The 16,562-nt window shown below is 42.7% G+C and overlaps 2 protein-coding genes across 21 annotated transcripts in view; one reads left to right on the forward strand and one right to left on the reverse strand.

The window, feature by feature from the left end:
- Positions 1–10,935, forward strand: part of unc80 (unc-80 homolog (C. elegans)) — a 70,029-nt gene extending 59,094 nt beyond the window's left edge. For 14 of the 20 annotated variants that reach the window (XM_085266470.1, XM_085266476.1, XM_085266483.1 and 11 more), the window contains 14 exons: positions 338–461; positions 563–688; positions 774–897; positions 999–1,205; positions 1,278–1,462; positions 1,553–1,718; positions 2,046–2,225; positions 2,325–2,472; positions 4,318–4,374; positions 5,386–5,464; positions 6,306–6,411; positions 6,748–6,768; positions 7,009–7,223; positions 8,052–10,935. In XM_085266470.1, the coding sequence (XP_085122596.1) occupies positions 338–461; positions 563–688; positions 774–897; positions 999–1,205; positions 1,278–1,462; positions 1,553–1,718; positions 2,046–2,225; positions 2,325–2,472; positions 4,318–4,374; positions 5,386–5,464; positions 6,306–6,411; positions 6,748–6,768; positions 7,009–7,223; positions 8,052–8,552 (2,239 nt within the window). In that variant the 3' untranslated portion in view covers positions 8,553–10,935. The remainder of the gene's footprint in view (positions 1–337; positions 462–562; positions 689–773; positions 898–998; positions 1,206–1,277; positions 1,463–1,552; positions 1,719–2,045; positions 2,226–2,324; positions 2,473–4,317; positions 4,375–5,385; positions 5,465–6,305; positions 6,412–6,747; positions 6,769–7,008; positions 7,224–8,051) is intronic. The other 6 variants (XM_085266468.1, XM_085266473.1, XM_085266484.1 and 3 more) reach the window with 3 other exon arrangements.
- A 743-nt stretch (positions 10,936–11,678) lies between these two features.
- On the reverse strand, positions 11,679–16,107 carry LOC146547264 (high-affinity choline transporter 1-like). Its single transcript, XM_085266487.1, has 8 exons — positions 15,738–16,107; positions 15,459–15,572; positions 15,037–15,192; positions 14,446–14,594; positions 14,160–14,303; positions 13,332–13,485; positions 12,789–13,003; positions 11,679–12,703 (listed from the first exon to the last, which is right to left on the reverse strand). Exons 1-8 carry the CDS (start codon positions 15,919–15,921, stop codon positions 12,179–12,181), a joined length of 1,641 nt encoding a protein of 546 aa, XP_085122613.1. The 5' UTR covers positions 15,922–16,107; the 3' UTR covers positions 11,679–12,178.
- Between the last annotated feature and the right edge of the window lie 455 nt (positions 16,108–16,562).

Raw genomic sequence — 16,562 nt, forward strand, 5'->3', positions numbered from 1 at the left:
TTAACCCTCTCAAGGCAGGCGTTGCAGATTACCCCACATACATATTTTATGAGTTTTTTTACTCAGAAGTACCACTGCAGGTATTCTTTTGTGCATTAGCAACAGAAACTTAATTTGAGCCTGAGAGGGTTAATATAGGTTGTACCATATCTACCATTTTACCAACTTTGAAGGTGATATCTTGAAAACTGTCGACACTAGATTGGTTACAAACAAACAAACTCCCTTCAGGGGCAGAATTGTTTTTCCCTGTGAGCTCTTTTTTTTTTTTAAACTCATGACAATGTGCTTGTATGTGGTTTCGGGGGGTGGTGGTGTGTACTTGTTTGTTCTCCAGGAGACAGGTGGAGTGGGAGGCGGCCAGTAGCCTGATCGAGGGGATCTGCCTGACCTTGCAGCGACAGCCGATCATCTCGTTCCTGCCTCACCTGCGCTCGCTTATCAACGTCTGCGTCAACCTGGTATGGGACTGCAAAGATGTTGAAAAGCAAAGTTGTTTTTCTTTTTTTTTTAGCATTTTCTTAAGTTTTTTGGTGGGGTGGTTTGTCTGGTCTGTTGTCAGGTGATGGGTGTGGTCGGCCCCTCCAGTGTGGCGGACGGGCTGCCACTCCTCCACCTCAGCCCTTACCTGTCTCCGCCTCTGCCCTTTAGCACCGCCGTGGTCCGATTGGTTGCTCTGCAGATTCAGGTATGGCGAGATGACCCTATCAAACACCCACTCATAAAGCAGCTGCTCCGCGTGCTAATGCTAATTCCCTCGCGCTTCTCCACAGGCCTTGAAGGAAGACTTCCCCCTCAGTCACGTGATCTCACCTTTCACCAATCAGGAAAGGCGGGAGGGGATGCTGCTCAACCTGCTCATTCCCTTCGTGTTAACTGTAGGCTCCGGGAGCAAAGGTGATTTATTGGTGCGATTGGAGGAGGAGACTTAAAACGCCAATCAGCATCTTGCTCAGGTTTTTTGTATTTCCTGCTTTTGTTTTGTTTTCTCGATGCAGACAGCCCCCACCTGGAGCAGCCGGAGGTCTTCCTGCTCCTACAGACAGTCATCAACATCCTGCTTCCCCCTCGTATCATCTCCACATCCCGCACCAAGAACTTTATGCTTGACGCCTCTCCGGCTCACTGCTCCACGCCGGGTGACCCTGGGAAAGATCTGCGTAGGGAGGGATTAGCAGAGTCCACGAGCCAGGCTGCTTATTTAGGTACAATAGAAGAGGGGAGAACATTTTATAGCTTTGCTTTGTCTTCCTCTTCTCATCCTCCTTCCTCCACAGCTCTGAAGGTGGTGCTGATTTGCTTCGAGCGCTCGCTGGGGAACCAGTGGTATCGGCTGAGCCTGCAGGTGAAGGAGATGGCTCTGAGGAAGGTGGGCGGCTTGGCCTTCTGGGACTTCATCGACTTTATCGTCCGAACCCGGATCCCTATTTTTGTCCTGCTCAGACCCTTTATACAGTGCAAGGTAGGGGACTTCAGGAGCCTCCTGCTCCTTCAGCACTCCTGAAAAGTTTGCTGTCATCTTCCTCACTTTTCCTCCATCTTACTTTTCCAGTTGCTGACCCAGCCGGCCGATTCCCAGGAAGAGATCACAGCGCGCCACCACATCGCTGATCAGCTGGAGCGGCGCTTCATCCCACGACCTCTCTGCAAGAGCTCACTGTTTGCAGAGTTCAACAATGAGCTCAAGATCCTCAAAGAGGCTGTGCACAGCGGCTCGGGTCAGGAGCTACATACTAAAAAATTAAAGGAACAGTTCATCTAAAAATCCCATTTTATCCATCTAGTGTTTTTTGGCTTCTCGTCACACACATACTGACGTACAACATACTGCAGTCCAAATACCCTGATATAATCTGACAGGAGATGATTGCTGTGTATGTCTGTATGTTTAATTTCTTAATGGAACATGAGTATGTTTTTAAAAAAATGTCCACGTAAAAGGAATCAGTAATATAGACGGATAAACAGGGTGAACTTGTCCTGTAAGTGTTTTCAAATAGAAGCTATCAACTCTGCAGTCACGTATGGCGTTTCCCACCCCACAGCATATCAGGGCAAGACATCCATCAGCACGGTGGGCACCTCCACGTCAGCCTACCGCCTCAGTTTGGCCACAATGTCGCGATCCAACACAGGCACTGGAACAGTTTGGGAGCAGGACAGCCAACCGTCACGGCAGCCCTCACAGGACACGCTCAGCCGTACCGACGAGGACGATGAAGAGAGTCAGAAACACTGTTCCCTTGTTTTCACCAGCTATTCTCACTCATTCCTGTTCACTTCCTTTAAAGTGAACTCACCACTCTACGTTCCTCTCGCTGCAGTTGACTCCATGAGCATTCCCAGCGTGGTGAGCGAGCACGAAGCCTTCATGCCCAGGGTGATGTCACAGCGCCGTTTCTCCAGCCACGCCACTGGCTCGGCGGCCTCTCAGCCCGAGGCCCCCCGCACCACCATGTTGCCCAGCCACAGGTAACATTTCCCACTGAACCTGGGAGCCACAGATAAGCACTTATGTAAAACAGTCACACCTAGTTCAGTGAAAATCTTTTTTTAATTCAATCTGTTTAGTCTTTATCGGTTAAAAAACAAACAAAAAATGGTGGTTTAGTAGTTAGTTGTTAGCTGCAATATGCAAGTTGTTCTTCCTGTACTTGAAAAGTAAAGATGAAATGGTGTGAAGGCAGAAATAATCTCACTAGCCATTAAAAGGCGATGTCAGACCGAGTGAAAGGGAGAAAACAAAAGGGCTGAAAAATAGAGCTAACTGCAGATCCTGCATGATCAAACAGCCAGCTTTATAACAGGAAACAAAGGAGTAAAAAGGCCTACAGTGACCAGCTCTGTTTAACCTGCATTAAGGCACCAGTCACCTGGAAACCAGTTGTTCTGAACTATCTGTTTTCCTTGACCAGCAAATGGTTACAGGCTGTCACTAGGTCACAAAATTCCCCCCTGTACCATCCAGTGTTTTCACCAGTCTCTCTCCAGGGGTTAACTGACATTCGTGAGTCCTTATATTAATGCTATGATTAGTATTCCTTATATTCAGAAAAGAATTGTTCCTTTTTCATTTATTAATTACAAAGCTTTGGCAAAACATTAGCTGGATTCAGCTGTGCTGATCACAATAGTTACAGGCCACATCGGTGCCACATGCAGTTACATTAGGGAGGTACACATCAGGTTAATGCAGAAGAGGATTAGGGCCACTAATAAGAAATGGGGAGTGTCTTTTGGGATTTTTTATCCCTCAGAATTCTGAGAAGAAAAAAATTAATTCTGACTTTGTTCTCAGAATTCAGAGAAAAAAGTCAGAATTTGAACATTAATCTTAGTCACGAGATTAATTCTGACATTTATCTCAAAACTCTGAGTGGAAAAAGTCTGAATCCTGACAATAATTTCAGTATTCTGAGAAGATAGTAATCATTTTTATATAACTCTTTGTCATGAGATTAATTTTGACATTAATCTCAGAAGTTTGATTTCTTAGATCAATCAAAGAATTCTACAAAAACAGTCAATCAGGAGATTAATTCTGACATTTGTCCCCCCAGTAATTTTTTTCAGGGGCCCTGAAAAAGTCCTAATCCTGCATAGGTTTTGGTGCAGTTTTAGAGGGGCTTGTGCTTACCACATAGTGTAGCTACAGTGCAAATTTCTAACTGAAACATATGTCGTCAGTTATAGACGTCAGAGGCTTACAGCGAGTTTATGCTTCACAATCAAGGCTCCTGAGTGCCTGACGTACATCTCCTTTGTAATGTCATGTTCCAGGATTTTATTAATATGTTTCTACACTTGCGATCTATGAATGCAGGTTGCTAACCAATAAAAAAATCAGCTGATAGCTTCACTCTCAAATACGTTGACTCTTGACTACAAAAAGCTAAAGTGTCTAAACTTCACAGCTATATTTGAGAACCACTGTGCTTCTATCCTGCTGGTTAAACTAATGAGATTATTTCTGTTTTCAGAGCAGCTTTCATGAAATGTTCAACTCTTTCCTGTTTATTATGTAACATGTAGAGCCGACCGATGGACGAGAAATCAACCAGTCATATTCCACAACCACAGTCATATTTATCTATGTATATCTCTGTTGATTTATCATGTTTTTTATTAAGCAGTGTTAAGACTCTGTTTCATGGTAAGAATGTTAAAAATCAAAAGTCTGCTCTGCCTTTGGTTACTTTTGGTTAGAGGAAACACCCTGGCTTATATAAACCCTGCTAAGGAAGGGGCTCAGGGTGGTGATGGATCTCACTACACTCCCTAAACTCCCATTTTCCCGCTTCGCCCCCCTTTTTACAGTGAACCCAATGTGCTAGATGAGTCCCAGGGTCTTCTGCAGGAGGGTAACCTCTCTAGGTACAGTGGCCCTCTCTCTGTCTGTGTCCCGTTGGTGCATTCTTGCATCTGTCTGCCACTGGGAGTGGCATCACCTCAGGACGGCCACCTCTATCGGCCGCCTCACTGTTGATCACTCATCCGCATCGAATCAAATCGCCTCGGCCAGTCACACCTCCGCCCCCCCACCTCCCACTTACCCGTCTCTATCTCTTTCTGTGTGGGTCTAATGTGCCTTGTCTCTATCCCCTTAACCCCCCTCACTTCCCCTTGAGCTCCACACTGACCCTCATCTTCTCAGCTCATCCGCTGTGCTATCCTAACCAGGCCCCCTCCCCCTTTTACAAAAAAAAAAATGTTAAAAAGGGTCTCAGAGCCCCTGGGGCCAGGGAGCTCTGCCTCTGTTCTTTCTCTGTTAGCTGTGGTTCTTTACAGTTAATGTGCCATCACTAAAGTCAGCCTCTCATCGGTGCCATGGTGTTTCATACTGTTTACGTGTCTATCAGGCTTTTCGCTGATCAAATTGGGCGTCCTATTGTGGATACCAATCTGGAGGGGCACGAGGGAACTGGGGTGGCAACACAAAAAAATACAAACAATGGACACTTTAGTTGTTGTTTTTTGTTTAGAAGCTAACTTTAAATATGCCGTATGACTGTTTCATGGTTAGATGGGGACATTTCAGGTGTTTCAGGGGCATTTGTAGCACAAAAAACAAGACAAGTTGCTTTGTCAGGATTGCCACTCCAGGCCCTACTACTCCCCTGTTGTGTTTTCAGTGTTTGAATCATGGCAGCACTGTTATTCTTTTCCGTACTGTGATTGGGTGTCTTGTAGCACACTGTGTGTATTGTGTAGTGAGTGAATGGGTAGAGTAGCAGCGACATCTTATTGTGATCAAAGTTGCGTTTATCGACGGTTGGGTAATCTTTGCTTTTCAGTCCCTTTATGGTGACGTATTTCTGTGTGTTTTGCGTGAATGTGCGCACGTGAATGTGTGTGTGTGTGTCTCTTTATGACTGACTGCATCAGGGTGGCCAGTGTGCAGAGCGAACCAGGTCAGAACCTCCTGATCCAGCCCCCGTTAGGAAGAAAGCGAGGACTCAGACAGGTGTGGACATCACCTTTTTTCATGTGTCCCATGTGTCCATGTAACTTGATGGCATTGAGTATGTGCTATCTTAATTCACATTTAAGCAAATACATTACAAGAAAATAGAATTTAAAAGTATTTTTAGACACACACATAAAATAAAAGAAATTCACTTCAGTTCAGTTTTATTTATATAGCGCCAAATCCCAAAAACAGTTGCCTCAAGGTGCTTTATATTGTAAGGTAAGGACCAATACAATAATACAAATAAACACACAAAACTCCAACAATCATACGAGCCCCTGTGAGCAAGAGCTCAACCGTGGGAAGGAAAAACTCTGTTTTAACAAGAAGAAACTTCTAGCAGAACCAGGCTCAGGGAGGAGTGGCGTCTGCGCAAACAGTCGGGGTTGATTATCAATCAAGTTATCAAAATAAGCCACCCTAAAAATGCTTAAACAATGTGGGGATAAAAAAGACAAAGTCTTTGAAGCAATATAGATTTATATTATTTTAATATATTTTTCATTTTATATATTTATATTTTTCAGACGTCTAATAAGTTTGTTATATTGTTACAATCACTGTTGTGGTCATTTTAATAATTATAGAACTTTCTTCTGTATTATGTTCATGTTTATTATTATAAATCATTATTATTATTTTTTAAATAGATGTGGAAATGTATTTATTTTAAATAATTCAGTCATTCTTGGGTTGTGTCCCGTTACAGGTGTTACATAAACCTGTTTTTAAAAAGCATTTTATTTACTAAAAAGACGAGGAAGACATCACACATAGGCGCTACAATACAGTGGGCAGGCTAACCATCTTGTGGATTTTCTTAAATTTCCCGTAGATGCGACGCCCCCTGCTGTCCATTCCAAAAACCGAACCACGCGGTCGATCTGGAGCGAGGCTTTCTACAACGCGCAGGAGCATCCAGCCCAAGAACAAACCACTGGGTAACAGCACACATGCTTTCATCTGTCTTTTCTTAGATGAGGGATGATGAAAGCGCATCATGTGTTTTAAAACTCTGAAACAGGATGCGTGACTATCTTTAAAAGTAACAGCAAAACTCACCCTGCACTTCAGATCAAGCACACAATCCAAATCCAGACTTACAAACACTTATACCTGTAACAATACTTTATTTATTGTCAGTGTGCTGACTTGAACTGACCCGTCCTCCCCATTCACGACCTCTGTGTTTGTTCCAATGCTGTTTGCTGTACCACCTGCCACCAGACTGACTCTTCTCACTCTGTTCTGTCTCATGCTTTTGTTTCGAAATAAAGAAACTTTATTGGACTGTGAAGGTGAGACACAACTCGTAACCCTTCCTCTCCACCCTGCAACGGCTCGTCCCTTTTATCTGCAACCTCACCCAATAGGACGCTCTGCATGTCTGTCTTGCATTACCCCCCCAATCCCCTGCCTCCCCCTCTCCCATCCCCTCCCTGCCTCCACTCTCTTTGGTGGTGCTAATGTGTTAGCGAGTCGCTAGCTGGCGCTATCGTCTCTGTTTTGACCACGTGCGCATGCATGTCTGCCCACAGCGCATGGAGACCAAAAGAGGTCAGTCACCTTTACAGAGAATCAAGGCCAGCAGGCATCCACGGGGGCAAGCAAGCCTCCAACTCCCAGCACTGTGGACCCACCGGGCGAAGGCAGAGGGACGAGTCCTGCCCCATCAAAGTCCCCAACCCTGGAAGTACCCCCCACCTCTTCAGCCATGATCTTGGCTGACCTGCACGGACCTACAAATGCACAGGTAGGACCAGCTGAAGGAGGAAATGCAGAATGCTGTGGACATTAAATAAAATAAATAAAACTATAGTACTAAGTGTTACCTACATTTATTTCATCTTCTTCTTACCATCGCCATGTTTTATACCATGTCATGTTGTGGTATAAACAATACAATTGAAGTACTTACATAGTTGGTTCACTAAAAAAATCCTATTTTTTTTTTGTAGCAGTATCTACTGATTTATATTCACCAGCTTTTTGATTAGGTACACTTTGCTAGTACTGGGTCGGACTGCCTTTTGTCTTCAGAACCACTTAATTCTTTGTGGTATAGATTCAACCCAGTGGTGCTCTGGATTGAGATCTGATGACTATGGGGGCCGTTTGAGTACAGAGAACTCAGTTTGAGATGATTTTCTGTTTTTCAGCTCATCCCCTGTAAAACTCCAGAGATGGTTGTTTACGAAAAATCTTAGCAGTTTCTGAAACGCTCAGACCAGCAACAACATGCCACATTCAAAGTCATTTAAATCACCTTTCTTCCTCATTCTGATGCTCAGTTTCAACTTCAGCAAGTCGTCTTCACGATGTGTACATGCCTAAATATAAAGGGTTGATCGATTAGATATTTGTGCTAGCAAGTAGTTGAACAACTGTACCTAACAAAGTGGCCAGTGAGTGGACCTAGTATTGAGCCCTGTGGCACGCCTTTACGGCCTTCAAACCAGAATGATGACCATCTGCAGCTATTCCTCTAATTTTAAGGAGATAAAAATATAATTTTATGTCATTTATGTGTGAAGTAGCCCTTTAAAAGCTAAACTACAGGAGCAGGTGTATTCCCACACAGGTCCCTCAAGCATTAAGCAGCAAGGAGAAGAGAGAGCAGTGGGGGCTACGCAGCAGCCTCTCCCCTCCCCCATCCATCTCCCGGCCTTCCACTCCAACACCCCCATCCCGAACCTGCTCCCCTCTCCCCCTCTCCAGAACCTGCTCCCCTCTCCCTTTGTCCCGCACCTCCTCTCCTCTTCCACCGCCACTCCCAGTGCTGAGCACAGCACCCGCTCCGGGTCCACCGCCGCCACCTCCATTACCACCAACTCATCTTGCTGCTGCTCCTCCTCCTCCACCACCCCCGGGGCCTTCTAGGATCAGAGAGAGCCCCGGGGACGAGGACACAACCGCCCTGCTGCCGCGCAGCGACACCCTGCTGCACCTCAGCGAGGACGACGGCACCGAGAACCCGCTTCTCACCCCGCTGCTGTCCCCTCCTCCCCCCCGCCGGTCGCCCCGCCGCTCTCCCCTCCCCCTCTCACCCGTCGACCTGGACCTGGATGAGTCCCACGTGTGAGAGAGGTGACGGATGGATGTTTTTTCTATCCAGATGCTCTCTATAAAACACAAAAAGTAAAGTTTTTGGTTTTACTGAAAGTCTTAAACAGTTTGAAAGGACAGGACTGTTTTGACTTTACGTCTCCTAAATGAAGAAAACTCCTTCCTCTGTCTGAAATATGACAAATCAGAGTCACTCTCTTATCTTCTCTGTCCTCAGACTGAGGGCTGAATGTATGTTACAGCAGCAATCGACATAAGGTCTCATCTCTGGTCCTCATCAAGAGCAGAAATTTTTTTTCAGCAACGATATCAAATACCTATTTAAGATAAGAGAAAGGATTATTTAACTCAGTAATGACTATTTAAAATAGAAAATATGTCTATATTGAAAAAGGAGATGATATAACATGTGATGTGGTGCAGATTTGTATAAACGTTATAAAGAGCCATTCTAAAGATAAAGTGAGTGACTTATCTTAGCACCTTTATTTGAAATGGAGTAAAGGGAATAAATATATAACACAGCATATGTATTTTAATCACATAGAAGTGGAGTATGACATGTTGTAATCCAGAAGTCTATGAGATTTTATATTTTAGAAAGAGATGTTTTTTTCTGTCATTTGCACTTCAAAATGTTCATAAAGTCGAATACACGTGTTTCCAGCTAAAACTCCATCATGTCCAGTGCTTTGTTAAGTGATGATGTTTGTAAAGTAAACATCTTGATGTGGATAAAAACTTTTCCATCAACTCTGCTAAAAAATAAAAGTTTAGGATAAATCAGAGACGCTCAACAGGATAACCGAAACAAATTCAACACAATTTTGACTTTTTGTGGTTTTAGCGTGGATGCAATCTGAAAGGCTAACGCTAAACTGTAAACATGGTCACATGACTTTTTCATGTGAGAAGATGTTGCGCCGTCTAATCGTGCTCCCTGTATTACAGCACAGTCTCACAGCAGCTTATGAAGTAGTTGCGACCTTTGTGTTCATGTATATGCACCTCGTATTTTCACGTTTAAAAGGAGAGAAAAAATCCACAGTTGCACAGATTGACAGAGTTACATGGATGTGAGAGATTACTGGGGTTGCAGTAGTTGGAGGAATGGAACAGATTGCAGAAATTGGTAGCAGGGATATTAGGGGTTGTAGGAATTGTGAGGGTTGCAGAGATGGGAGGGATTGCAAGGGTTGTAACGGCTGCAGGAATAGGAGAGACTATGGCACGGACCACAGTGTGCACCATAACTGGAGAGAAAATCATGGTGACCAATCAGGAACTTTGTATGGTAGACCCTCCCACAGCCTCTGTCATCCCAGGCTTCATCTTTGGGGCCTGGCTGTGGAAACACAGCAAAAAACCAACCAATTCCCCTTTTAAATGTAGAGACACTACATTTGAATGTGTTTTATCTGTTTGTTAGTTTTAGGAAGAAGGCAGTAGATTGCGGCTTCACCGGTAGATAAATAAACCAACACCGGTTGTGCTATCGCCATCATCATGCAGTCATAATGTCCTACCATTGTCTCATTGAGTTCAGCTCTAACTCTAAAGTGTATGTTGTGCACAATATTTTATTTGGGACCAAAGACTGTATCTTTACATAGCAGTTATATATGTAAGAAAAAGGCATATAATATTTACAGAGACACTTGTCCTGGTGTTCGTCATGCTGTTCTGTTTGTGTCTGTGATGTCTTCTATTCAGAGCAGTGGGGACGGGATGTCTCTTATCTTTATTGCAACTGTGACGATGCAGTAGATAGACGTTACCTCGTTTCTCATTTCATGCCTTAACAGAGACGTCTGCATACATCGGTTTATTTAGTCCACTGAGAACCTCATACCTCCAGGAGTATCCACTGAAACAGTCCCGCAGTAACGTCAGGTTGTTTTCTGTCTGCCGTGTTCGTGACACTCAGCTGCTTGCTGTGGCCTCCACACTCAAACCTCTCTGTGTGCTGTCAGGTCACAGAAGACAAAACTTTGTGCCATAACTCACACCAGTGCACTGTGAGTGTTTTATTGTTGGCTGCTTGTCTTTCTTTTTTCTGTGTCATGATTTGTGAAAAATTATGTAATCATTTTGGTTACGCAGAGACTCAAGTTACGCAGAGGGAATGATGCATTTCTTAAAGGGGGTTGTCGTTGTGTCGTCTAAATCCACGCAGCTCTGCAAATTCTTCATTTGATGTTTCTAAATGCATATCACGCCAAGCCTAGAGTGTAAAGACGCATCAGCATATTTATTGTTGAGGGTCGCTGGGTTTGTCACTCCCTTTAAATGTAACATGTCTGTGTCGAATGATGTCTTCTTTGTGCAAAGATTAAATAATAAAGCTTCACTATATCAGAATATTTCCTAAATATCTAAATAAATGGATATTGTTTACACTGTTTTTCAGCTTTGTCTGGGGGGTTTTTAAATGGAGGTTTCTGTCATTTTCAGTTCTTGCTTTGAAAATAGCTCAGCAAGATGACTGACAACTTTTTTTAAATAGGGTCAGGTTTCTTTCTTTTTTTTTTACAGTAGCTCTGAGAGGTCAAACACACTGCGACATAAGAAAATAAAAGCATATATAATATAAAAATGCTGCAAAAACTTTAAAAAAATCAAGAACACAATGGGTGTGTTTTTGGGGAGACAATAACGTGACAGACGAGCTAACAATGAACAGCTAATGGAAAACGTACTGACACTATTATATTAATCATATGTTTAAAACACTTTATGTTCATCTTTTTATTCCTCACAACATCAATGAATCCTCTGCTTCTTCTAAGCCTGTGTCACTGTAAGCCTACACTTGTTTTTGGTTTCTGTCACTTCCGTAGCTGGTCCGTCACATTATTGTGTCCCCAAAAACACATCCATTACGTTTTGTGATATTTTCTTCTATTTTTCTACTTCCTTCGTGTTTTATTCGACTTTTGCTGAGTTTTTTTCTACTTCTATTGTGGTTTACTGTTGTCATTTTTTTTAAGTTCCAGTGTGTTTAACCTCTCAGGGTCATTGTATTTTTCCCTTAACAAATGCAATCATTTAAAAAGTGCACTTTGAATTTACTTGGTTAACCTCTCTGATATTAAAATTTATAGCATAAGCGTGAGAAATGTGCAAAAAATGAGGAATCAGAGAGGGGGCAAACTTTTTCACAGTATGGAATTTTATATTGCACAACTTAATGACATAAACAGATTTAAAGTATAACATGCCCACTGATTAGTACGACATATTTATTATTGAAATGTCAACAGTAAAATAGCTATTTACTCAAGTTTAACTAACAATCAGTTCATTATTAGCAGTGGTTGTTATACGGAGTTACCCACACAAATAGTGATATACACAAATATGCTGCTGTTACAGCAGAGCAGATATTTCTCTTAAATAATGATTAAAAAAAAAACATGTAAAATGTGCTCTAAGCAGCTTGGTGGGGATTAATTGTTTTCTGACTCAAGGTAATTGTAAACATAATGTTTAACTAGCTGTGAAGTAAAAGGCATTTGTTCATTTTATTTTGCATAACAACAAAAGTAATCCAGAAATCAGGCAACATTGCCATTACCAATGTGCATCATTTAATATAGCAGAAGTGCTGAAGACTTGAAAATGTAGGAAAAAAAGATAAACTTAGCATCTTGTGTCCAACATCGGTTCAGATGCATGTTTATCATTTTCACCGAGTCTGGCGCCATCTGCTGGTGCTGTTTCTTCTTGAGTCTTCACCCTGAACAGGTCCCACCTCTCTGGGAGGATCCCCTTGTTGAACAAGAGCGATGTCGCATAAGAAAATACCAGGATGGTGACCAGAGAGGACAGCATGCAAGTGGTCTTGAAAGGCCAGCGCTGCACATAAACACCATCCTCCAGAGAGCAGCCAGGGAAACGCAGGATGGCGGGAAGGTTGAACACCGGCTCGCCACACAGCACTCTCATCACAAAGGCAACAACGTAACCTGCCACAGCCCCGTAGGCATTGGATGATCCGACGAAGAGGATGCAGATCAGCTGGGGGAGCATGACGGTGTAGGTCAAGTCAGAGCTGAGGATCCAGAAGGCCAACGTTCTGCTGTCCAGGTAGGTGAGTGAGGTTCCTACAGTCCCTACGACCACTATGGAGAGGCGGATCACCCACTGCAGCTCTTTCTCTGATACCTAAACAGAACACCAAAGCTCATTTTTCCCAAAATATCAACACAAACTTTTAAGAACTCCGCATTCTGACCGACTTTGTTCCTACCTGATGCCTAACGAGGGTGTAGATGTTGGTGGTGAAGATGGAGGTTGCCGCCAGCAGGCACGAGTCAGTGGATGACATGGCAGCGCCGGCGATGGCTCCCATGGCGACAACGAAAACAGCGGTGGGGGTAAGATGCAAAAGGATAATGGGCAACGCCATGGCAGCCTCTCCTCGCTCATAGGGTGAAGGTGAGCCATAAGAGGTCACGTTCCAGTCTGAAGCATAAGAGGAAACATTATAATGTTTAAAGTTACTGAAATATGAGTCCTCCTGCTCCTTTCTGATCTCTGGATCATCTGAATCATTCTGCTGAAGGCTCATCGTGTATGGAAGCCCCTTTTTGCCAGATAAAATATAAATTCAAAATAAAATCTATGAAAACTATTTGGATGAGTAAAAAGAATATTAGTTAAGTTTTATGTGTAGTGTTTGAATTTTTTTTAGTAAATGATGTGCAGAGGGAAAAGGGTGAAAAGGAGGCAGATGATCCGCTGTGGGGACAACTAAAGGGTTTAGCCGGAAGAAAGAAGACGTCAGGTGTACCTGTTGATGCTGCAACAGCTCCGATCAGCACAGGTGGAATTCCCAGAACAATGACCACACCTGCCGCTATGAAACAAATCATTCTGGCCGTGGCCGTGGAGCTGGAGGAGAGTGTCCTCTGATAGAAGTCCTGAAACGCCAAATTTCCAACACTCTGAAAACAAAGAGCAAGCCCACAATCTACTATGTTCATTTTTTTAAGCTACTTTTTTTAAAACCGAGAGATTTTCTTGTGTTTTAGTAATTACCAGCATAAGAACTTATTGCTCACAGTTTGTTTTTAACAAATAAAAACATATACAGGGCCAAGAGTTTAAAAGCAAATCACACTCATGATGTAGATGTCTCAAAATGCCTGAGGGCAAGTATTGATTTTCAGCTTTGTCCTTGCGCACAGAGATTCCTCCAAATTTTCTGATTCCTTTGATGATATTATGCACTGTAAATGAGGAGAGATTTAAAGTTTTCATAATTTTACGTGAGTAAAATTTTTCTGAAATTGTTCTGAAATCTGTAGACAGGTTTTTGGAAATTGGTGAACCTCTGCCCATCTTTACTTCTGAGAAACTCTGCCTAACGAGACTTTTTTATACCCAATCACATTACTTACTTCTTGCCAGTTAACCTAATGTTCCTCCCGCTGTTTCTTTTTTATTGTACCTCTTATTTTTTCAGCCTTTTTGTTCAATTTGTTTATTAGCGACATATCAACTTTACACTTTATTTGATATAATCTTTTATATACAATGTTTTTGTTTTAATATAAGGTTTCAAGGACTTCAGATCTTATTAAATCATTAGAAACATTTTACTGTTATGTCATCTCACCATTGCGAGAAAATTATCGATCCATATCCACACGTCATCAGGCTCAAGGTGGCCGAGCCAGGGCGCCTGAAATGTGTGGTTGAAAGCCGTTTGACGGAGGTCGGTGTAGACATCACTCGCCAGAACGAAGGGAGCACACAACCACTGGAAAAAAAAAAACAGAGTAAAGCTTTTGAGAAACGAATCTGCTTCAACTGTAACGTGCACTCTTTCTTGCGAGAGATAACTTTTACCTCTGGCGTGTTGGAAAAGCAGTCTTGTTTATGTGTTGTCACATTAAACTCACCAAGCTACAAAACACCAGTGATAACTGGATGACATCAGTAAAAGCAACTGAATAGAGACCTCCAAGAACTGTGTAGACGATGGCCACCGCAGCAGAGATCCAGATGCAGAGACTTAAGGGCAGATCGGAAAAGACGGAAAGTGTGACTCCTGTTGGGAGAAAAACACACATAATCGATACCTCTGAAAATCATGTTGACCATTATAAATATTTAAAGATACTCATGGCAAATACAGGCAATTAGAAGTTTTAAAACCTTCCAAAAAATAACAAAATAAGAGTTAAAAAAAAAAAACAGAACACCTGTGTGTTGTATTGAAGAGACGGCAACTAAAGTTGAATGCTGTAGTTTGTGTAATACCAGTTTGGACCACTAGATGTTGCAGGCGAGCCAGTGTTACTGGTGAATACGCTCTTTAAGTGGGCAAATCCTTATGAGGATATAACCGTATTTAAAATATGAAGTTTAGAGGTAACTGGTAAAATGCTGCCCCCTGGTTGTGAAAATGTTTGGCTAAATTCTGCAGGGTAACTACAAAAAGCACCTTTAGGCAACACTTCTGAAAGGAAGTGTTTGTGTGTTTATATTACCCAAGGAAATCAGCGTGACAGGAACCCACATGACTTCACTTATGAAAGGGATGATGGCGAGAAGCCCGGTCAGTGTTGTCCCATACTTCCTCTGAAAGGGATCCATCATGGTGATGTAATTTTTATCCCGCATCGGCTTTGCGAAGAACAGACCACCTTTAGCAAAAGAGACAACAATCAAAGCAGTGCCGAAATTAGATTTCAGGTTATGTTCGATTCTTGTGGTTAAGAGTTTAGTGATCGCTGAGGAATGTCAAGGTATTCAAAATTTGCCTTTAAGAGAAGGGGACAGTTAAGAAAAAAATCTTAAGTAATGATAGAAGATAAGGACATATCCTGTATGAGTGGATCTTATTTTGAAGAAAATAGCCCATTTTAGGCATATTTTTGGAGGTAAATACTCCTCTGTAAGAGGTTCTTACCGATGATGAATGAAACTGATATTTGTAGAGGAATGAGAGCCCAGATTAACCCCTTTGTGGGGTCATAAACAGTCTCTGCAACTCCAATGATAAAGGCACCTCCAACCCAAGTAGCTGCAGCCGATCATACAAGACAGAGCACACACAAGTCTCACATTCATGGTACAAGTTACTACTTTTATAAAAGCAAACAGATATTGTTTCATTAAAAAAAAACAAAGCAAAATGTGTTTGAAGTTAGCACCAAATTACTGATCACACACTTCTACGTGAACTCACCTGTCATGGTGAAGACGCCCACTGCCAAGGTGACCCTCCGATTAGCCAAAAAAGAAACTTCCACCTGTCCACCAGCTGAATTTTTCTCCATCTTCTTAGATTTCAAAAAAGCCCAGATCCCAATCCCCAGCACCAACAAATAAAAGATGACCATCGTTATTAGACCAGATATATGGAGAGCCATCGTGAATTAAAATGATAATAATGATAAGTTGGAGCTGCTGAGACTTTTCCTGGTGGTTATAGAAGCAATAGAAGCTGCTCTTCAGCCGTGATGGAGGCCCTGAGTGAGACGCAGGGAGAGGAGAGTAAAGGAAGCTCGCTGCTCACCACAGGGAGGGTCAGACTGATGACCTTCTTCACACTGTGTAGCTGTATCAGACTGTATCAGACCCCCCCATCCCAACCACCCACACACACACACACACACACCCACCCACCCCCCGTGTACACACATCTGCACCACTGCTGTCCAAGGATGTGCTTTGTAATGCTCTAAGCTTGTAAAGATTATCTTCACAGTATGAAAACTTCAGCAAGGGTTTAAGCTATGACTGCTCAAAGCATCATGTTAAAAACAAAAGAAATCAGTTTAGACTTGAGAACAGGAATTGTTGATCTTCACAAAGCAGGAGATGGATATACATAGTTATAAAGAAACTCGTTGAGAACCACTGAGAACAAACAGAGGTAAGAAGCAAAAGATTTCAAAGACTGGAAAGAAAACTAGTGAGAGATGTGTCTAAAGATCTCAGAACAATTACCAAGACACTTGTGAATGACTTGTCCAAGTCAGGAATTGTAGGAAAATCACTAGAACCCTGC

The sequence above is a fragment of the Mchenga conophoros genome, linkage group LG23 (assembly GCF_057382185.1).
Source record: "Mchenga conophoros isolate Kocher_MC1m ecotype Shallow Benthic linkage group LG23, M_conophoros_male_GT1.1, whole genome shotgun sequence".
NCBI lineage: Eukaryota > Metazoa > Chordata > Actinopteri > Cichliformes > Cichlidae > Mchenga > Mchenga conophoros.